Consider the following 22467-nt stretch of genomic DNA (forward strand, 5'->3'; position numbering starts at 1 on the left):
TGCAGCCTCTCAAAGCAGATTTTGGAGTGGATGGACTTGTGTCTTGGAGAATGCAGGATTCAATTATTCGACATACAGGCGGCTGGTTTAGCCTGTCTGCCTCCAGAAGGACTTAACTAGACAACGAGGCAGTCTAGAAGATCGAGGGGCCTGAATCACATCGTAGCCTTAGAAGTAAAACATGAAACATGAGGATTCAGCTAATATATCAGCTTGACCAGCTCTGATTCCCTTCTGCACATGCGTGAAAGTACCCACAGATACTCGTAATAAGACATTCGCATCGGCTGGCAAGTCGGATCTTTGAGTCTCAGTCGCTTGCACAGGCTTTGCGGCTTCTTTTGGGCATGAACGGGGTACTATGCGTGTTGTGAAGAACCGCGCATTAGATACCCGCGCCCGTCCTTGCTCACAAGACGTTTTCACAACTCAACCACAAGCAAACCCGAGTCGCCTAGGATGGATTGGAAAAGTTGTGGAGTTCCAGTTGATCGTACTTAGGGGAGTCGTGCACAAACTTGTGTCCTGTTGGATCGGAGTCTGCTGCCGATCCTGACCACATCGCATCTGGTTGTGGTGGCAATCCCTTTGATTTCGGATATAGGATAGTAGGAGCCGCGGTGTGGCGCCATCAAGCCATGATAGAGTGAATTGGATTGCATCGAAAATTCACGGCGGACACCGAGTGCAAAGTTTGATCACTTTCTGTCTCACCTGGCTCAAGTCCCGACACAGTGGTTCAAACTTGCCAAGTAGCCACCGCCCACATTCACAATCCCGAGATTCAAACTGTTCGAGTCCCGGACATATCGCAAGAAAGACAATATAAGGAGAGTGCCAAAAAGATACAAAAAACTTGCACGGGGTCACCGTACGAAGAAAACCCCCAGTCGAGGAAGGGGTTTTTTTTGGCCAAGTTGAGAACATCCACACTGCAACCGCCCAGAGGGCGGCAACAGGCGTTCGAACCAACTCGGCTAAATGACCTGTAGGGCTGGTGGATTGCTATCCGCCACAACCTCTTTTGGTGGTGATTGTTGAGAATATTGGGCACTGCATAATCATATACCTTAGAAAGAAGCTATTGGGACCACGTGAGAAAAAGCCCAGCAGCAATCCCCCCTGGGAAAACTGACCAGTGAGGCCCATTGACTTCAAGCTTTCTCATGGTACTTGCCATCGATATACAGCCATGTTGATATTAGGTCGCGTCGTGGTGTCTAGCGTGATGCAACCATCATTGGAAGATATTGACAATTTTCTTCTTCAATAGGCTTTTATCGTTCGTTGACTGGATTCTTGAGATCCTTGCCAATAGCTAGAGCTGAATCTGTCATGCTCGCATTTCATGTTGATCATAGCGGAGCATGTTTCAGGACCCGCTGTCCAGAGTGCCGTCGGCGTCGATGGCGAGGTGGCACCGACAGCATTTTCAACAACTCCCTTTGCAGTGCGTTGATCGCGCCCAACGGCCACATCGCTGATCTTCGATGGTGATTTGCATCCTTAGTTGGTGCATGCCCAATAACTCTCTGAGAGCTTTGACGGTCCGCTGTTCCTCCGATCAACGCCTCTAAATTTTGGGTTTAATAAATGCGTCTCTCCAAGAGAGCATTTGATATTTTCCCCAGTCGATGCGACTTGCCACTGAGGGAAATGAAGACCGATGCTTGTTTGAATCGCGGTGCTGCTTGATTGGTACAATATCGAGAACATTTGTGCTCGAATATCCTTGGGTCCCATCGTCCATCGTGAGGTAGGCTTGTGATCTCGGAGCATGCATTTTGGTCCACGCCGTCAAGCGAACCTGCCCAGTGTTTGGCTTTCCCGTTGATGGGTCGCATGGGATGACTGGACATGTCAGAAGGTCTTTGCATGGCATTGAGGCCTTGCGGCGCCGGGATCATGATCAAGGTGACTGGCCGAATGAGCCATCACCTAACCTTCTTTTTTTCACATCCGTTTGCTCTCTCAAACTTGCGGCTGATTTATCTTCATCCTTGTCTGCGATTCGTTGATCAACAAAATCATCCAAGCCCTTACGAGCGAGTCTCAACCTCTTCATCGCTCTACCCACCGTCGACTCGCTCACTCCGATGTCGAAGTTATGCCTTAAAGCTCGACAGCCTCACTCCTAAGAGCGTTCGGGTCCTCCTCCAAAATCCTTGCCAAAGCCGCATTTGCTGCTGGCGATATTTTGGCTCTGGGGCCTCTGCTCCTTCGGCGCGCCTCGAGTAATTCTGGCCCCATCTTCCGCTCTACATTCATCTGAGACACAAATGACGTTGAGACTTTGTTGTAATGGGCTATGACTTTGCCTGGAACACCGGCTTCGAGCTGGAGCTTGATGATGTTCCGGACTTCTTCGTGCCACCCGTGATGGGACCCCCCAGAAAGCATTTTGAGATAAAGATTTTATGTTTGATCATCAACGACGGCAATAACAAATTCGATGCAACAAGTACTGATATACAACCATGAGAAGTCCCAGGTGGCGAGGAGGAAGTGCTCTTTGACCGTATTTTGACGTCCGCGGGAAAACTTGGCAATATTTGCTTATTTGCATTGCACAACGGAGTGGGGGTCAAAGCTGGCAAATGGCAGCAATCAGTCTCTCGAGTCAAAAAGGAATCGGGCAGGGAATTCTGAGCATCGAGAGCACATGCGAGTGTTTCCATCTTAGACTTCTACACATAATTTTACCCTGTCGTCCAGCCGATTCACATTGTTGTGTGTTGTAGCGAGAGCTTCGTCATTACGTAATAATACCAAAGTCAGGGGATACCAGCGGGTGCCAGCCTTGTTGAGTGATGATGGCCACCCGCCTGAATGCCCTACCCTTGCAAAGAACCCTGAGTGATTCGATCAGAAATTCCTCATCAAAGTCCAAGTTAGGACTCTGTTTTATCTTGTTCATGATCATTTAAAGACATCGCTAATAATATGGAGCAAGTAGGTGGCGCGTTGCCTTCGCCTGAATCGAAGTACAATAAATATCTCTCATGCTAGCCTTTCCTCCACGGTCCAATCTCATCCATGTTCCAACTGAGGTAAACCTATGCCAATGCACCCATGGGATCCCAAAGTGGCAACTCAAGAGGTTCAGTCTTGAGGAGGTGCCTAATCTCCTTGCTGACGAAGCCCGGATCAACAACCACCTGATAAACAAATTCATCCATCCATTTGTCTGTCATGACGAAGAAGCCCTTCTCACCAGCACTCTCACCCCACGAGTTTTGGACGCGCCAGCGGACAGACTTGCCATTTTCCACTTGCACAGCCGTCAGAACCATAGCGTGGGTCATGGCTGATTCGCGGGCCTTTAAGCGTTGGGATTTACTCATACCCAATTGGATGTTAAACGCGAGGCTGTAATCGTAAAGAGCTGTGTCCATAATGCCGGAGGACGAGTTGGAGAATTTGCCCACATCACTTCCGAAGAAAACGGGTAGTCCGGCATGAAGCATCGCTATTGTGGCTTTCTTAATTGTGTTCATGTCAACATTAACGTATGTGATAGGTCGACCGCCGACGACGTTGCCAAGGCGATTGACAGTCAAAAGTTGATTGTATTTATTGCGTGGATCGTTGACAAGACTGAAGAGTTCCCCAACGTTAGCATTGAGAGAGCGAACGACGCTTGGGCTAGAGATGTCCTTGGCAAGTTCAAGTGGTGTTTTGGACAGGCAGTTGTATTTTTCGTTCGCGTCGTAGTATTCCCAAGTAAATTTTTCGTCGGGTTTTGGAGGCGGGCCGAGCAAAAGTGTGAGAACAAGATGAACCTCTTGAATGAATTTGGCCTTTGTGGCAATGATGGAGGATTTCTTGACTGAAGGTTTGTTCACGAGGGATCGGAGGGCGAGGGCATCTTCGCGCAGCTTGGTGGTTAGGATCGAGTTGAGGGCGCCCGAGTTCATGGCATTATATGAGTCGGGATATAGCTTTTGAGGAACCTGCACAAGTTAGTAGAGGTCAACCGCGACGATGCAGGTATCATACCAAACCATATTTCGTGACCAAGTTGGCGGCCATGTCCCATTGACCACCATCGTTCACAGGCGCCCCGAGGAGTTCCTGGACCAATCGACTGTCTAGCTCTTGGTCTGCAGTATCTATAACCTGCTCCAGGAACCAGTTTGCCTTCTCCAGTTTGTCCCAGAAGAAAAGGTATGCTTGGCTGAGCTCAAATTCTTTAAGATTGTACTTCTTCATGATAGGTACTCTGAGGACGTTGGTCGTCGCGAACAGCCAGCATCTTCCCGAAGACCTCTGATTTGTAACAGGCGAACCCTCGAAGGGAATCTTGACATTGAACGTCTGGGTATCAGATAGGGTAGCAACTTTGTTGGCAACAATGTTGCGAATGTCATTGGAGAGGAGAGCGTTGAGGGCGAAGCGGTTCTTCGGGTCGGAGAGGAGTTCTTTCTCCCATGCTTCGGCAGACTTTACAGAGAGAGTTGGGTCTGTTGAATAAGTATGAGGGATGCCCTTCTCAGTCTCAACCTGGACATATTCATGGTCGACTTCTCGTTGCCGAATTCCGCGGCCGGTGCGGAGATTCTGGAGTTGCTGAATGAGGATCTTCTCGACCTCACCCTGAGTCTGGTCGGATGGTTTGGGGGATGCTGATAGTGAGTTGCCCATGATGAGTGAAGTAGAATAAGGAGTGTGGAAGGTCAACGAATGCTTGTTGGGAGTGATTGAATGGCGGGCAGGTCGCAGGTCGCAGGTTTGGAGTGGGAGTGAGGGTGGGAGTGACACACATAGAGACACAGATAAGAGTGACGTTAATGCGATAAGCCGAATGTGGTTAGTCCATTATCAAAGGCGGTGGTCCTCAATTTCCCAGCCCGAGTCCCGATTTTCGGAGGAGTCACGCTCGAATCTCAACGACCTTCCAATGTCCTCCTTACTCTCTACCATGGACTATATGCGTGTGGAGTCACCTCTGGTGTTTGTTGGTAGGTCATATTGTATGATAGAGGCACAAGATTCAAGTATCCCCCTATCCTTCCTGGGCAAAAATCTAGGATGTGGCTGGCTCCTTATGCAACTGCCTAAACTCGGACCTCCTGACACTCACACCCTTGTTGATTCGCCAACTAGTCGGTGTACAGTCAAGTGCTACGTGTTTCTTCTCCCAATCGCCCTGCTGAGCTATAGGTCCAGGATCTTTTCGAAAAATCAATCCGTTGCCGATCTAGTCAAGGCAATCGTGCTAAGGGTAACAAATTGGATAGTTCCGGTTGTGACTAAGTTGGTGGACACTCTTGACTCCGGTTGGACTTGGTATATCTCTCGGTCACAAGCCACCTCGTCGTCTTCTAGCTTGATCGCCTCGACCTCTACCCCGCCCATCTCTGGCACATCCGTCGACGAGACCGGCTGTCGTTTTGGGATTCGATGCATCGTCCGGTTCTTCGAAATGTTAGCTTCCACCTCTACTATGATCTTGATCTTTGATCACTTGGCGGAACATACTGGATGACTCCTTGGATAAGGTCTTAGTATCTGCCAGTCGAGCTTTCTTAACTAGCTCCTCAAAATCGAGACCCTGCGAAGTTGTGAGCTCGACAAATCTTTCTGAAGGATGGGCGACAGAAAGAAGCCGGTTGTCTCCTTGGAACTTGGAGCCCAATTCCAGTAGTAAATCAGTCCCCAACTTTTTGATGCCCTTGCAATGGCTACCCCACGCGTCCCGGTTGCCGGTAGTTGAAAGCCAAAAAGCGACATGCTCTGTGATGTACTTTCTGAAGAGCTTCTCTCCATCCGGCTCGTAGATGAGCTTCATCATCTCCTCGGTCGGGACAGATGCCCCTTGTATAGTGAATAGCCTCATTAAAAACTGTCTCAACACGAGCACTTGTATTCCCGGGATTATTAGCCGATCGCCCATGTGGTCGAGCAACAGCCAGCGAGTATCTAACCCATACTCCGTCTCGATAGGTATCCGAGACCAATTAGCCCCATAGTACTCAGCCAGGTATAACCAGTCACAGAAGAATTTGAAGAGACACGACTTCTCCTCTGGTAGCTCGATTTGTTGAGAAGCACCTTGGGCGAAGTTGCCCGCGAAAGCGCGGGTGAAGAATGTGGACGAAGCGCAGATGAGGTTCTTGTGTATGACGAATTCGGACTTGTCCGACCCAACCAACACCTTAATAACGTCTGTTCCACGGTCCACTCTGGGAGGATCCGAGTCATGAACAGGAAAGGGGTTGCAACCATTTTGTACGGTAGAGGATATCAGTTCGAGGATATCGTGGCTGCGAAGTAGATCGAAGGGATGACTGCAAAGCCTGAGTTGAACAAAAGGATGAGCATGTGATGAACGAGGTGGCAATGATCAGAAATGAAGTTTTCAAAAGGGTGAGAGAGGAATGAGAGCTGCTGGGCGGTTATCTGCACAAGAGTGAATGCGAATAGTGAAGCTCCCGAAAGTGTGAGACAGATGTTGCAGAACACGAGTCGAGCGTTCAACCCCAAGATCTTGAGAACGTCGTCGAGGATGGTAGCAAGCAATTTTTTCTATTGAATGGCAACCTAGAAAAACTGGAGACCATGAGTGGTGGTGAAAAGTAGTAAGTCAAAGCCGGACGACAAGGCTTCATAAGTCTCCGTCACATGTCATATCCATAAAACCCACAGCTGGAGATGCGCGACGTCGACGATCAACTCGACTCGATTTCCAACAATCAACCTTTCATACCTGACAACCTTGACATTCGACACCTATCTGCGCCAAACAGACCAGGGTAAAGTGACCAAAAAAACGCCACCTGAACTAGCTTTCCCCTCTCACAAATCAGATTTATGGGTAGGTCATCTGGCCGGGGCTGGAATAGGGTTGCTTCGTCTTGGGATTTATGCCAGACGTCCGGACATGGATTTCCTTGTTCTCTTGGACGAGAGCACAGCAGGAGCACCAAGTCGACACACAGCAGTCACCGAAGCTGCCACCGTCGATACCGTGCTTCTCACGCAATGAGGTTCGGTTGATGCATTGTAAGATACATTGTCCACCGATGCATGACAGGCAATACCACGCGAAACACTATTTTGGGAGGCGTTAGATCAGGGGGATACATAGGGCAAGCCTGTGCAGGCTACCTAGCGGGTTTGATTTCTTACCTGCCCGCCACAACCACTGGAATCGGCGTCACCACGCTCGAGATCGTGGTTCTTCTGGTAGAGCATACATGGGCACCATGTTGCTAGACAGCCTGAAGGAATAGTCAGTGGCCGTTGTTCGAAAATTGAACTACGGTTCTATACGCACAAGTGCCGAATGGAGAGCAGCAGTCAAAGAGACCGAAGGACCATTTTCCTTGTGCGCCATGGGCGTGTGCGTATGCTGAGGTGGCTTGTGCGTGCTGCTTCTCAGCATGAGGCATTTGTTGGCCTTGAGGATACTGTGGGCCTTGACCGTGCTGTTGGGGCTGGCCGTATTGCTGAGATTGACCGTATTGTTGTGCCATTGTGCTTTGGAGAAATAGCGTGATTGCTCGTGAGGTTGAGAAATACTTATAGAAGTGGGCGAAGCAAGAGAAAAACGAAGGAAAGTAAGATCAAATAAATGAGGGTGGGACGGTACTCTGTACTTAAAGGCAATAGTTACGGACACGAGGGGGCGTGAGAGTTACGTTTTACCTCTGGGGAAGGTCGGGCTGCAGCGAAGGTGATATATCATCAAAAGGTCTCCCAGGGAACAACTTCGGGAGGCAGTTAAGAATACCTCGTACTGATCAATGCGTTCGAAGGCCTATGAACCGTTACGGTCTGGCCCAAGGGTCTCGTCAGCTAGTCCAAGCAGGGGCGGTTTGTACCCGTATCGACAAAGTCAAAACGCTGGAGCTGATGGTCAAAAACGAGGTGCCACATTCCCTCCCGCCGTGGAGACCCCTTAGCCTTATGAGATGGGCTGCCCTGATACCCAGAGGAGTTCTCGTGCACGGAGTACCTTATTCCAACTGGGTGGTAGGATTTGACGGATTCGTAAGGCTTAGGAAAAGATCATCTACCAATGCCAGACGATCTCTTTACCCAACTAGTCCGGGAAGGGGTCTGGTCAATTTCTGCGGCTTAACCGCTAAAGCAGGGACAGGATAATTCTCAGGCGAGAACGTTCCACCACTCTGAAACCGAACTGTGGAGATTGGAAGAGGCTCTGAGTCTCTGACTGGAGGACGATGGAGTGACAGGCGTAGCTTGGGTGCGTTTAAGATTCTATAATGCTGAAAGCCATACTAATCGCCTGACGGTCTGTGATGGGTACTGAGCACATTGCATACAAAGACACAGGTGTGCGGATAGTGACATGTCTTGTATGATCCTCCGGCAGTGACCAAATTTGCTCCCGGACGCAGCCACTCATTATTGGAACTTTAAAGTCAAGAAGTCTTTCATTGACATCTGTTCTCTCAGGGCGACACTTGTATCATGAGACTGCTGGTTCAGGGTTCAAGCGCAAAATATTGCTGTCACCAAGTTAAGTGTTCCATCACTTCGTCCTGGCATGGGGGGGGGGGGAGGTTCTGAGCCTGATAGTTCCTTGCGAAGCGCGAAAAGGGGGTCGTTGCTCTCCTTGAATCCGCTTTAAGCGAGTCCCACAGTTGGGGCTCAAAACTGTGATTTCCTTGCTGAGCACAGACGTTCGTGCGTTTATCGCATCAATGGGGCCAAATTTAGTAAGTTTCGAATTTTTCTTAATCTTCTGCAGGCTGGCATCCTTCAACCCCGAGATCAGCGCCATGGTACAAGGTACTCCGTACTCATACAGTCGTACCCAGAAAGTATTTTTAGATGTCACGTGCAACTCTGCCTGCCCACTTCGACCACGTGATTGCGTTCCGCATGAGCCTCCATCATCGCAGTTTCGGTCCCCACCGAAATCTTAGCTGTGGCTGGGCGAGATACGTTGCAAAGATCGATATAATTCTGCAGCCGATCACCCTTCGGGTGATGGTAGGTGCAACTTATCACATGCAGTTACCCATGACAGCCCGGACTTCTTCGAGAAGCTTTCTTCTTGCGACATTACGGTCTAGGGCAAGTCGTTTGGTGGGTGTGTCAGCGTTACCTGACAAGACTTGTTCCTGGCAATACCCTCGTTCGCCACGATTGTCATTTCGTACTCCGTACACGGGAAAGCTTCAAAAGGTTGGCTCAAAGCCGGCACTTGGCACGGACGGCGTTTCTGCCAATTGTAGTACCGGCGGGTAGATATGTATGTCCTGGGCGGTCGAAGGAATGTTCATGTGGGCAATGTTCCATTCAAAGTTGTAATATGCGGATCTTCGTTGGAAGGCCTTAAATCTTGATAGGCATCCTTGATGATCTGTAGAATGCTGTCAATCATGGCCTCGCCCTCCTCACCAGGGAATCTTTCCTCGAGCTCTTCAACCACAAGGGATAACAACTGGCGATCATCCTGCTCTTGTTCCACTTCCGCAGCCTCCTCGCCTAGCTCTTCTCCATTTCCATTGAATGATGGAGGAGCTGCATCACCGGCTTTCTGCTGGCTGCCATTTCGGTGTGCTCCCACACCCAAATTGATCAGCATCAAAGCCTCTGTCTTGGTCAAGCCAACTCGGCGGAGTCTGGGTACGACATTCTTTATGAAGGCTTCCGGCATGGAGAGAGTGTAGGGTACCGTCGTGGCAATATAGTGTTGAAACTAAGGAGTCCCTTGATCAGTATTTGGTGCAAGATTGACTGGTCAACGGCAAAGGTGTCACTCACATCATCCCGCACAACATTGTAGTTCTTCAGATCCACTGGCTGGTAGGTCCCTATCTTCTTCTGCTTAGGTCGAGGGGGGTGGCTACTCAGAAATTGATGTACTTCTGCTGTGGTCATCAGCGCGGCCTGAGGATCGAGCACCTGGCCAGTTTAGTACAATTGCTACTTTGACGGGGCGCTGAACGGACCTTCATTTTAAGTGCCAACGGAACTTCAAAATTGTGTGGTATGAATAGGCCGAAAGAGAGCAGGCGAAGGTGTTAGCAGAGCCAAATCTCTAAGGCAGGAACACACTAATTTACTTCTTAGCAGCAGCTAAGTTTTTCATGATCGCTCGGTACTGGGTCGTGAATTTATCAAATACCTTCCAGAAAATATACTGCGCAGTGAACAAACAAAATCATACTGCCGGCAGAACCCATTTCCCCGCTTCCGGGCGGTCACCAAGCACCTTGACTGGACCTCTTTCCGAAGAGGTCGGCACACCTTCCAAGACACCTTGATCAGTCTGAGAAGCAATAGATTGATCCCTCCACCATGAAGATGTATGATTGACGCTACGTTTAATGACAAGTAGCAAACCATGCAGGAGATCTTTCACTCCCTTTGCCTTTTGAGCACACCTTCACCCAAGGCCGAACATCGTGACAGCAGCCTTGTCATGCAAAGTTCCACAATCTTCTACTCTCATGTTTATCCTGATCATGTTTTTGAAGTAATCTATACCAACTGAGGTGACCTATCGTCCAGTCTTGCTACTTGTCCCCACAGCACTACTCGTCTGCTTCATTACTAGAATGTCGTCTCCTCTCTCGTACGCATCCGTTTTATTCGACGATGCGATCCAAACCCTCCTCGGAAATAGCCACGAAGGACGCGTTCCAGTCCATTTGTTTCCCGTGGGCCGCAGCATCGCCTTCCAATGATCGCTTGAAATGGTATTTGTTGTTCGGGAATCTCCCGGTTGTGTTGGCAGTTTTGCGTTTGCTGGTTATCGGGATTATATGCTCTGATTTTATCCGTCTTTTCAACGCTGAACGGTCCATCTGAATCTCTACAATTGTGTGGCAAGAGCACTTCGTGACAATACAAGTTCGCTACGATCAGCTAATCTCAGCCCAGAACTTGATGGTTGGGCCACCTGCATCGATCGGTTAAAATGAGCTGTTGTGGACTGACTTACGGAGCATGTATTCTTCAATGGGCATCGAGGACAAGCTTACCACAGATAATATGAATGCTTGAAGGCTAAACATTGTGTACACCATTCCAGCAGCAACCGCGCCGCCTCCCACCATCTGTGACTACGAGCACTCTATTTGCGTGCTCTCAGATAACCACCACCCTCTCCAGATCCCTTGTGTTCCAGATATGGCAGACCACGGCTTGGGATGTCACATTGGAATTTCTATTATCTTGGTATCGAAGATGACTCTCGTTCCCCAATCTTTACCGTGAGAACTACGACTTTCATCGACGAAGTTCAAGCAAGCAATCTTTCCATCACGGGGCACATTCTTGTTAATGGGAAACTAATTTACTCCAAACGTAAATGTTGGAAATCGTGTGGGCCAGCTCAACCTTGGACGCTATGGACTCCGGAATCAAAACGTTAGATCCTGGATCTGCCCAAAAGACGCACCCATGACAATAGCAACCAGCACAATATAGCAAGGTCTCCCAACCGCCGGCATTATGGGTGCCCTTAATGGTCCAAATCCGCCAACATAGGCACTTAATCTAGTCACTCTGTGGCATATTGATGCTGTAGGTCTCTTCCTGTTTCTTTTGATGGTTTCCAACCTGGCAGCTTTCATTATGTGGCCTATAGTTGCGGTTCTGCGATACCATGCCGCTGTACACACTAGTGTAAAGACCCAATTTGCTGTTGCTGGCTTTAGTCACTACTGGTGCGCTTCTCTTGGCTCTAATTGCACGGTTAGATACATAAAAGACTCAAGACAATGTAGAACTTCATAAGTGTGGATTACCACCCATCTAATTGACTAGCAATACTGTGCCCATGTACGAAGTAGGCCAATGATGAGCACCCTTTCTTACTCATCACGGAAATTGTACATTTTTCCACATGACCATCAATTCCGTTCCCCCTTCCCACTAAGAACTCCTCACCCAGGCGCCATGCAAGAAAGATTAGAAAACGTAAAATGGACCAACAGCATAATAAGTCACTATGCCTATGCCTTTTCTTTCCGTTTCTTCTTCTTTTCTGACTTGATGGCCTCGGTATCTTCCTCTATCCGCTTGCGTTTCTTGCTGCCCTCAACCTCGCCATTGGCTGCAGCTTTTGCCGCCTTTTTCTTCTCTTTCTTGATCTCCTTCTTGGATACAGCTGATGGGGTGCCATCTTCCGAGAAGATAATCTCTCCACGCTCAAGCTTTCTCTCGTACCTTGTTACACTGAGCCCGGCCAGCTCGGCTAGCTCTTCGACGGTACGTTGCTTCTTCGACGACTTTTCCCCCTTAGTCGTTTTCTTCTCGGATTTCCGAGCAGCTTTCTCGGCATGCTTCCTATCTTTTGCGGCCTTCTTGGATAGTTTTTCAGAAACGCCGTTGACCCCATTTACTCTTGCTGGTACGATGACGGTGGCCTCATCTGAGTCAATGGATTCATCTGGTTGGGATTCTGCCTCATCATCACTAAGCTCTCCATCCTCCATATTCACATCTGAGATTTCCTCAATGAGCTTGTCTTTCTTAGACTTCTTCTCGTTCTTAGCTGGGGCTTCATCGCCAGCAAGCCCATCAGCATCTGGATTGTACTTTCGGGCCTCTTTGATCTCCCATTTCGGCTGCTGCGTAGCAGATACACCATTTGGTGCAATGCCAACGCCTCTAGGCTTGATAGGTTTGCCCTCCAACCCCGCAAGTTTTCGTTCCAGATACGCTCTTGCACCCAGACCTAGTGCAGCCTTTTCGTCTTCAGGAATATCAGCTTCATCCTCGCCCCAGTCCTGCAAAGCATCTACTCTGAGACCCAAAGCGGCCTTGGCGGCTAAGACTCTAGCCATCTTGCCTTTATTCTTGCCAGATGCCTGTCCAATGAGTGAGGCATGATAGAGTAGACCGTACTTGGGTGTGTCGTGTTTTGTTTTCAGAGCGCGGAAGAGGGCCTTTTCGGCTCCTAGAATTTGAATGGTACTAGCAGGGCTCTTGGAAAGATTCATCAAACTTCCTGCGTGAGCGATTAGTCGTGCGCCGACCAAATCGCCAACGAGGGCAGTCAAGTTGGGGGCAATTGCGGTCATCCGTGCGGAGAGGTAGCTTGCTAGTTGGGTTCGGTATTCCGTGAACTGGACCACTTGTTCGGCAAGACTTTGAATGTTCTCAAGGTCCTCGTCAGTGATCTCGGTACCCATTGATCGATCCGCAGCCGCTTTCACGGCCGCTTCAATCTCTTCCGGTAGGATTTCAGCCAGGTCACTGGACTCCCAATTTGTCCGCATGCCCATTTTCAATACAACTTTTGCATATGCAAGGTTGTCGTTGAGTATTTTGGCCATTTCGGGAAAATGCCATCCGTACCATTCTTTGACCCTCATCGCGTATGTGTTGAGCTCCTTGTCTAGATCATCCAGCAATCCGATGGCCTGTACGATCATGACATCAATTTTGTCTGGAGAGAACTTCAATTTGTGTCTTGCAAGCGAATGCGAAAGACCCAAAGACATTGTTTTCACATCGTCCGGTAGTAAGCCAGGTATCAGCGATGGGAGATGTTCACGGATTGCACGGTAGAGGTCGGCGGTGGTGGAGTCCGCAACTGCTTTGATGTCCAAGCCAGGGAGCTTTCCGATCGCATTTCCTAGCTTTGGATCTGCAACGGCCAAGGAGATTTTCTTTTCGTCTTTGAGGGTATCGAGTAATGAGGCGAGCTTAGGAGTGACCTTTCCTTCTACAATGGCAGCAGCTTCTTCCAAAGCAGCGGCCGCACTGTCAAACTTCTGAAACTCTTTCAGCCTAAGCAATGAGGTGACATTTTCGACACCAGCGAGGTCGGAGGCAAGGTCATCCCGCTTGAGCAGTTTTTTGTCCTTTGCTTTGAGAAGCGCATAGCCCGCCGATGTTTCGGTGAGGACCAGGAGGGTCATGTTGGGAGGAGAGGCGCTATAGCGCACCAAAGGATCGGGTGCAAGAAATATAGATCAATTGCGATACTGCCACGCCAGCAATAGCGATAAATTCTCGTTGTAAAAGGAACTCGAGCGATTGGCACTGGGACTTTGGAAGTTTCAGTGATTCTCCAAAAAATTGCAGCTGCAAAATCTGGACCCGCAATTGCCAAGATATGAACGCTGTCACGTGGGCAACATGTCACGTGGATGCCAGCGACCGTTTACACGTGACTTCCGTCTCCAATGGGGAGCATCATATTCGAGGATCATACTGCAAGTCCGCAGCTCCGGTAGATCTATTCGCCTGCCTGCCCTCGAAGCCAACATCGTCACTCTCTCCCTTGATGCATGATTGCAAGAATACCTGAGACCCTCCCGAAGCCTGAAATTGCTCCGGCCGTTCCCTCACCATCAAACGCAAATCTTTGAATCGTCGAAATGGAGGGTATGCTATTCATCACGCATCTACACCTCTCCATCGCTAACATCATCTCCCAGGACTCTTGTTCAATGTCAATGGCGGCTACCTTGAAGGGATTGTGCGCGGCTACCGGAATAGCTTGTTAACAGGCTCGAACTACAGTAATGTATGTCCATACTGACATTATTTCCACATGGAGCGTCCTAACGTGACCTCAGCTTATTCAGTGTGAAACAATCGACGATGTGAAGCTCCAGCTAGGCCCTGCATATGGCGACGCCCTGTCTACGCTACCTCCCAACCCCTCCACGTCTGCTCTCGCCAGCAAGACTACCGAAAAGCTCGTGGCAGACTTCAGATACCTACAGGGACAGGCGACTGGCTCACTCTCGAAGTTCATGGAGTATCTAACATATTCCTACATGATTGACAACGTCGCTCTTCTCATCACCGGGACCTTGCATGAACGCGATACGAAGGAGCTTCTGGAAAGATGCCATCCGCTGGGCTGGTTTGAGACAATGCCAGTGCTCTGTGTGGCTACCAACATCGAAGAGTTGTATAACTCGGTTTTGATCGAGACACCTCTTGCTCCATACTTCAAAGGCAGTTTAAGCCATCAAGATTTGGACGAGCTTAACATCGAAATTGTTCGCAATACTCTTTACAAGAACTACCTGGAAGATTTCCACCATTTCGTCAACAATGACCCGGAGATGGCGATGACCCCAACCGGGGAAATCATGTCGGAAATCCTCGAATTTGAAGCTGACCGCCGAGCAATCAACATCACCATAAATTCCTTCGGTACTGAACTCAACAAGGAGCAGCGGAGGAAGTTGTACCCTGAATTGGGAAAACTTTATCCTGAGGGAATGCTGATGCTTTCCAGAGCTGAAGACCTGGAAGGTGTCGGACTTGCTGTCAGTGGCGTTGGTGACTACAAACGATTCTTTGATGAGGTAGGGCTCAACCAAAGTAGTGGTGTGGGCGGTGGCAATATGTCTGGTGGCATTGGCGGAGAATCCAAGTCTCTCGAAGACCTATTCTACCAGAAAGAGATGGAATTGTCCAAGCTCGTCTTCACGCAGCAATTTACACATGCGGTGATATATGCCTGGGTCAAGCTACGAGAGCAGGTGAGCGCCTCCTATCATCGTTTCAATAAATTAATCCGTTGTCTAACATTGTTTTAGGAAATCCGGAATATCACCTGGATTGCCGAATGCATTGCTCAGAATCAAAAGGAGAGGATAGGGAACTATATCAGCGTGTTCTGATGTTTATGTATTCATTGCCTTGAACAGCAACGGCGTTTGGTAGAAGTAAGGCGAAATACCTGGTCTAACACGGTCAGTGGCGGGTCAAATGAACAACAGTATCAACATTCTTCCTATGCGAGTGTCGCCAACTTCTTGCGATGTGTTCCGAAGAGGACCTCTGGAACCAGTGGCGAAGTCAACCTCGTGAAGTTGCCTATTCCACCCAAACATCCCACACACTCTCTGGACAGGCTTCGGCTTCCGAGCTTAAGCACCTGTGTGCGGTTCCTTATCATGTGGTACCCTCCCTCAAACCCGACTCTTCTCGCAATGTCCTTCCTATAAATCTACCTGTTGGTGTCGCCCGCAACAAAACGACGGGGTTTGAGTCTCCGAGGACGATGACGGGCACAGCACAGATCAGCATTGAGCACCTCCCAAGCTCGAGGAGCCCCTGCACAGATACGGGAAGCTTTATTGGAACCGATCGATTCTGTTAGATCTTGCGCTAGAGCGCTCATGAGAGGTGCACCAAGCAAGTTGAAAAGCTTTTATATTGTCTATCATGCCCTCTGATTTCATCCACGCTTTCAAAGACGACTGCCTCTGATCAACGCCTTGCTCATGCCGTCCATGCTTTAATGTACAATCTGCATCATCACCACGCCGGCGCCAAAATTATCATCTACAATGTTGAGCAGGACTTTGTTGCGAATAGTGGGACTATGCGCACGCTCAGCATAAGACAGATCAAGCTTGGTCCTCCAAACCGGTATATTTCGCATGATGTCCGTGTTTTCGCTCCTGCTTCTGCCTCTTCTTCTCGGCCTTCTTTTCTTTCTTGGCCATCTTGATGTCCCTGTCTTCCTGCCTGAAATCGGCTCTGGGACCCTGCAAGACCTTGCCAGGGTATTCAATGTTCAACACGATCATAGCGATGAACATTGGGGCTGCGTCCCACACGTAACTAAACCATTCGTGCTTGACTATAGGAGAATCGACACCGGTCGCGAATTCAACGAGGCGATAAATGTTTCGGATGATGACCAGCACCATGACGATGTACAGTAGGATCAACAGACGCCTGGCCAGCGCGGGACTGGGTGTGTGAGGTCCGGACCGTGGTTGAAGATAAGATTCCGGGTCGTAGTCGGAGCCAGAGTCGTTGGCCACGGGAGATTGAGACTGCTGCTTAAGTCTTCGCTGAAAACCCACCGCCAGAGAGGTAAAAATGGACAGGAAAAACAGCTGCAGGCCAACACCAGCGGTGTAGATGTCCAGGCCAAGCTTCTGTGTCTTCGCCGAGGCATCAGGTGTCGCCATCATGCCACCAGTGGCTTGAACGAGGAATGCGATGACATCGAACCACACAAAGCACTTTGTGATTTTGCGTGCGCGGAGACCGAAGACGCGGTCGTCTACCAGGAAGAAGTGGATCATGCGGCCCAGCAGCATGTAAATGTATGCATTAATCCAAAGAGGCGCAAGGAGGATGAGTAGCTGTTGCACGGTGTATATGGCCGTATTTTTCTGATCAATTACGGAGAGCGTGCGAGTGATGTAGCCTCCACACTCCCACATGCCGCCCATGATCAACACGAACGCGAAACGTTTACGGTATATGACTGCTTGTACGGTATGTGCGAGTGTGGTTGAGCCAAACAAGATGGAGAATAAGATGGCTGCGGCGAATGAAGGGCAATATACCCAGAGGGCGTCGGGCGCGTCGGACGCCTCACACTGAATCCTCATTTTGATGTTGATATGGTTGGTAATGCTGTGGAATGGGGGTCGAAGCCTGATTGCTTCGACTATCAATGCTGAGAAAGTCAGGGAGGTGACTGTTGCTTTGGATAGTGGCGATTGAGTAAATACTCGGTATCATGAAGGATTCATGGCGACTGATATACTTCCCTCCCAGGCTCTGGCGCAGGGATACCTCGAAGCTGGCTCGTATAGTTAGCCCATCACGATAGACGAAATTATGCTGCCTGAAACAGTATCATCGGCGAGGCTGAGGTGGCATAGCATGGGGATCGACAAGGGACATGTTAAGCTTTCATTTACTCCTGTTTTCTGACCTGTCCCAGGCGATTTTAATTATTTTTAATACACGCAGGGATTGGTTGGTCATGGGCGTGGACAAGCTGCGGATATCGAGTATAACCTGGACGAATACGGTTGGTCGTTACGAGGCTGTTTGGACAAGGGGCCAACCAGACCCCAGGCATATGCGAAATAGTGGAGATTTAAGCGAACGAGAGAAGTCATCAGCTTATCACATACGACTTGGAGGAATATACGACGCACATGTACTTCGTACCGAGTACAATTGTGGTCCAATTTGCTGGCTTAGCGGTTTACTCCATGCTTCTCCCCGCGAGAAACCGCTATGGGAAAGCCAGGCACCAACGTTTCGCCATGTCCTACCAGGAGCGCTCGTAACCGCTTTACGCGAAGCGGACATAGTAGTCTGACGAGCCTTGATTCAGCCCAAGGTTTATCATCCTTGGGCTATGTTCATTGGGAGATCATGCTCTGCGCAAAGCTCACTTGGTCTGGTACCGGAGTAAAGTGTATCAATTCCTTTGGAATCCGCTTGAATGCGGGTGCCTGGCCAGAATCGGCTACACGCAGGGAATGATATCCGTTTCCTGCTGGTAATTCATAGTCGTCATCTTGATTGCAGTGATTTCTTCAATCGCTCGCTCTCATGGCAAAGGCATATCTATTCACCATGGTATTGATGGTCGTGACCAGAATACCGAGTGGTGAAGTGTCTTATCACCAATGTGAAGGATCATGTACAATGATGTGATGGCTCAGCACGACGTTCACAGTCTGCGCACACAGTTAATGGGGGTTTTACTGGCAGACTTGTCCAATCTTCATGCAGTGCTGGCACGACAGCAGCTCGTATGTCGCAGTAAGGAGAAACAGGTCTCCAGCAGTGAAACCTAAGGAACGTCAGTCTTGTCGGCCAACCTGCCTGTTGTCTGTAGTCGCACCAGCTCATTGCATTCCACGAAGCATACCGGGTCCCCATAGTGTTCTATTCCTATCGACGCAAACATCGATGTACTCCCACAAACAGCCATAGGGTTAGATTGATCAAGATTCAACTATCTGCTGTGTGCATGAGTACTCGGCACCTCGTACTCGCGAGCCCTAGCATGAGTCTCTCAATTCCCGAGTTGAGACGAAAAGGGCTTAGACCATGAGCTCGTAAAGACTAACCTAAATAAGTTAGACTAGAGGCTATCATCGGAACGACAACGGAGCCCTCGTTTCACTAAGGAGTAGGACTGGGCACTGCATCTTGAGCTGCTGCAGTGCGCGGTGCGTATCACGACCCCCAACAGAGGTCGCCATGCTTCAGACCGAATTTAAAGAATGTGTAGAGCCACAGACATCTGCGAATTGCTGGGTGAGTCACGTTCGGAGTCGACAGTATCTCTCCTCAATTCAATTTGCGTGGTATGAGGACAGACTTGTCGGGAGCCGTCTTTATTCCCGCAGTGAGTATCCTGGAGCGCATGCAGTCTCCTTGGGTACTTTAATTCCAGTATTTAGGCACAAAGGTAGTGAGGTCTCGAATGCGAAATAGGCCGATCGTTAGCTGCCAAAAGAAGAAGTACCACCATACAAACCTGGTTAGGATACCCGGGACAGGGCACAGCTCTTGGTGGCTCTTGCGCCACAGGCACTTTAATCTACTCTTCTCTCGGACAATGTACCGACCAGTATCTTCGATCCTAGTTGAAAGAAACTGCGACACGCACGTTTTCCAAAACTCTAAGTGAAGGACGATGATCCGTATTGGGACAGGGAAAGTACGAACAGGGTGTTTGACATGCAAGTAGGTCGCCTCTTACTTCTTATCTCGCACCCTCTAGCCGCTCTTGAGTGTTGGGCCTACGCACCTATATGGCATATGGCCCGCAATCCCATTCTGGTTATGGTACGATGCTGATATCTACGTCACAGAAGAAGACGGGTCAAATGTGACGAGGGTCAACCTGAATGTCAACGTTGTATTAACGGCGGTCGCTCATGCGAGGGATATGCGAGAAGCGGCACACCAGGCTCCGGTTCTGGGACCCCTCTAAAATTTGTCGTGTATAGCAATGTTGGCAACCTTACGAAGGATGCTGCACCCTCTAAACCAAATACTGGTGCCAGTACTCCATTGTCTCGAACTCCATCACCTCCCTCCCTGCTTACGCCATACCCAGATCTCGGTCATGCTGAACGTCGTGCACTCTCGTACTTTCAGGAGCGCGCGGCCTGGGACCTGGCAGGTGCTTATCAGCCAGTATTCTGGCTGAGTGGCGTTCTTCCAGTCGTCCAGTATGAGTCCTCGGTCAAACACGCCCTTGTGGCAGTAAGTACTATGCATGAGCATTTCACCCGATCCGGCCGAATGTCACCGAATACGTATGGTAATAAGCTCGACTTTGCCCTGACTCACTATGGACGGGCAATTCGAGAAGTCGTACACATAAACGAGACGAGAGGGGAGCATGCATTTGACTGTGCCCTCATCACCTGCGGCTTATTCTCAATATTCGAGTCTCTACAGGGTCACTATCACTCGGCATTCAGCCATGCCGTCAGTGGGATCAAGATCATGGCGGAGTGGCAACAAGACCGTCTTTCAAAACTGCGAACAAGCGATCGCAACATGTACATCGCGCACTCTGAGCTGATGCGCTTTTTCTTTGCGTTTTGGAGGCAGATTTTAGAAATCGGTGACTGGAATTTCCAAGGGGAACGCCCACTGCTGGACCCCCCGGCTTGGAGAACCCCAGAGATATTTCGAAGCAATGACGAAGCGTTGACTTACGTGGAATACAACATGTCTGCCTTCTTCGCCTTCTACGAGAAAACAGAGAGGCTTACCAGAACTGGCGCCATGACTCCAGAGATAGGGGTCGACATGCAGGCGAAGTTTCAGACACTCACGAAGTCTCTTTCCGATTGCGAACAGGCCTGCCAGGCGATGGTAGCCTCGCGGGCGGATCCCTCTCTTGGAAAGACCCCTTCAGGACTGATTTTGGGTATTCACCGGATCCTTCTCACTATATTCGTAGCTTTGATGCAAACAACTATGGAGCCTGATGCTTTCGATCACCATCTACCATTGATACAAGAAGCTCTCGATTTTGTCGAGGAATTCCTAGTGGTGACCAATTCTCTGATTCCTGGGGACTCTCCGCCAAGATCACGCAAAAACAGCCCATCCCGATCCGTCTCACCAGAAACAAGAGCCCTCTCGCTGGACAGGACAATGGCACCGAGATTCTCCATGTCTCCGGGCGTGGTGCCAATTCTGTTCGTTATCGCAACCCGCTGCAACGAGCTGTCCGCGCGAGACAGGGCCCTCCATCTTCTCCGCATCTGCAACCGCAAGGAGGGCTTCTGGGACTCGCAACTATCTGCATGCCTGGCTACTCGAACGATAGAAATTAAAGCTAACGCTGTGGAAAAATTCAGATCTGCTACTCCCAACGGGTTCGGCAACCGAGAGGTACGTGACTCGGATATCACGATGAAGCTGGAGGCTATACAATACTACCCGGATAACGAATGCGTGTTGCACTATTCTTTGATGTGGCCACTGGGCGATGACGCCAGCGACGATGGTATGGGCCTCGCCCTCGGCACACCAGGGGAGGCACTGATACGGAAACGTGACTTCTCAGAGAGGCTCGCTTGGGGAGATCAGCTTGACGTCGTCGGCACTGAGGATGCCTTCACCAGCATGATGCCAAACGGGCTGATATCCGAGGAGATCCGGAAGCCGCTGCACGTGTGGGAGAAACACGGCATGGTCCGTTGATCAATGATGACTAGGTGCATTGATGTATGCCAATGCCCGGAGGATCGGAGTTCGGATCGATGAGCGGGCGCTTTTATTTCCACGGTAGACACAAATGTACTTCGAACGTTAGGCCCACCCTGCCTCCCTGTGTTCCCAACGTGCCGCCATGTTCAACTACTTTCTGCATTTATGTACCGAGTGCGATAGGAAACATCGTATCATCACACAAGAGCGCACGTCGCCACTGCCTCATGTTCCTGATTATAGCCTAGAAATGGGCTCTTTTTATTTATTTGTATTCTTGCGACTTTTGAGGGCAACACCACTCTTGCGGGGAGTGAAAGGCCCATCCACTAATTAGGTGGGTTTTCTTCTATATCGTTGGGCTATGAGTTGTGCGATACTACTGTCATACAATAGGTATACGTACAAGCTACATACTAGAGCAGCACTGACCTACTAAGTTAGTTCCCCCTACTTAAGACAGCTACGTCACAGAAACTGATGATAGAGGCCTAAGAGGTGGGTCCTCGGTGCAGCGAAAAGGCCTAAGTCTACGAGACGCGCAGATGGCCGACTTACCTTCTGGATTGCAGGTTTGATCTCGTGCGAGATCTGGTTGCGGTGGGAGCACGGCACGAACCATTTGGAAATAGTTCTCGCATTAGCTTTCTCGAGCAAAATAATAGATCTCCCGGGTACGAGGTACTTGTTGCCTTCCAAAAGTGAACAAAGAGAGAGAAAAGCACCATACTATGGAAATGACAGACAGCCGCCCCGAGCCCAAATGAATGAACTCCTCTGGAAGCCCTCTCCAGCACTTGGTTCAAGGCACTTCTGGTTGTTTTATGGCGTTTTTTTGGTGGAGGTTGTTATCGGTTCAAGGGCATCGCACACACAATAATGGATGGACAGCAACATGAGGTAGCGAGGGGATCCGTGTAATGTTCCCCAAACTTCAGCCAAGACGATTCCGGGTACAGAGGAGTGTCCCAAATGGCCTCTTGGCAAATGATCGTGTGGTTCGGAATCCTTGGCCAAGCTTGTCAGATAAGCGTAAACGAGTCGCTCAAGTAGTCAGAT

The 22467-nt window shown here is 49.6% G+C and overlaps 8 protein-coding genes across 8 annotated transcripts; 2 read left to right on the forward strand and 6 right to left on the reverse strand.

The window, feature by feature from the left end:
- Positions 1–2112: 2112 nt before the first annotated feature.
- On the reverse strand, positions 2113–2400 carry A1O9_03010 (uncharacterized protein; the record flags this gene model as incomplete). Its single annotated transcript, XM_013408580.1, has 1 exon — positions 2113–2400. One exon carries the CDS (start codon positions 2398–2400, stop codon positions 2113–2115), a length of 288 nt encoding a protein of 95 aa, XP_013264034.1.
- A 656-nt stretch (positions 2401–3056) lies between these two features.
- Positions 3057–4644, reverse strand: A1O9_03011 (bleomycin hydrolase; the record flags this gene model as incomplete). Its single annotated transcript, XM_013408581.1, has 2 exons — positions 3057–3953; positions 4000–4644. 2 exons carry the CDS (start codon positions 4642–4644, stop codon positions 3057–3059), a joined length of 1542 nt encoding a protein of 513 aa, XP_013264035.1.
- A 540-nt stretch (positions 4645–5184) lies between these two features.
- A1O9_03012 (uncharacterized protein) lies at positions 5185–7478 on the reverse strand (the record flags this gene model as incomplete). Its single annotated transcript, XM_013408582.1, has 4 exons — positions 5185–5418; positions 5468–6157; positions 7132–7223; positions 7280–7478. The coding sequence occupies 4 exons, from the start codon at positions 7476–7478 to the stop codon at positions 5185–5187; spliced, it is 1215 nt and encodes a 404-aa protein (XP_013264036.1).
- A 1775-nt stretch (positions 7479–9253) lies between these two features.
- A1O9_03013 (uncharacterized protein) lies at positions 9254–11039 on the reverse strand (the record flags this gene model as incomplete). The annotated part of the gene is made up of 4 exons (XM_013408583.1): positions 9254–9676; positions 9742–9882; positions 9930–9952; positions 10925–11039. The coding sequence occupies 4 exons, from the start codon at positions 11037–11039 to the stop codon at positions 9254–9256; spliced, it is 702 nt and encodes a 233-aa protein (XP_013264037.1).
- Positions 11040–11939: 900 nt separating this feature from the next.
- On the reverse strand, positions 11940–13853 carry A1O9_03014 (nucleolar protein 58; the record flags this gene model as incomplete). Its single annotated transcript, XM_013408584.1, has 1 exon — positions 11940–13853. One exon carries the CDS (start codon positions 13851–13853, stop codon positions 11940–11942), a length of 1914 nt encoding a protein of 637 aa, XP_013264038.1.
- Positions 13854–14315: 462 nt separating this feature from the next.
- A1O9_03015 (V-type proton ATPase subunit D) lies at positions 14316–15578 on the forward strand (the record flags this gene model as incomplete). Its single annotated transcript, XM_013408585.1, has 4 exons — positions 14316–14322; positions 14376–14464; positions 14517–15437; positions 15495–15578. 4 exons carry the CDS (start codon positions 14316–14318, stop codon positions 15576–15578), a joined length of 1101 nt encoding a protein of 366 aa, XP_013264039.1.
- Positions 15579–16310: 732 nt separating this feature from the next.
- A1O9_03016 (uncharacterized protein) lies at positions 16311–17312 on the reverse strand (the record flags this gene model as incomplete). Its single annotated transcript, XM_013408586.1, has 1 exon — positions 16311–17312. The coding sequence occupies one exon, from the start codon at positions 17310–17312 to the stop codon at positions 16311–16313; it is 1002 nt and encodes a 333-aa protein (XP_013264040.1).
- A 2641-nt stretch (positions 17313–19953) lies between these two features.
- On the forward strand, positions 19954–21402 carry A1O9_03017 (uncharacterized protein; the record flags this gene model as incomplete). The annotated part of the gene is made up of 1 exon (XM_013408587.1): positions 19954–21402. The coding sequence occupies one exon, from the start codon at positions 19954–19956 to the stop codon at positions 21400–21402; it is 1449 nt and encodes a 482-aa protein (XP_013264041.1).
- Positions 21403–22467: the final 1065 nt, after the last annotated feature.

This window comes from Exophiala aquamarina, assembly GCF_000709125.1.
Source record: "Exophiala aquamarina CBS 119918 chromosome Unknown aczIA-supercont1.2, whole genome shotgun sequence".
Classification (NCBI taxonomy): Eukaryota; Fungi; Ascomycota; class Eurotiomycetes; order Chaetothyriales; family Herpotrichiellaceae; genus Exophiala; species Exophiala aquamarina.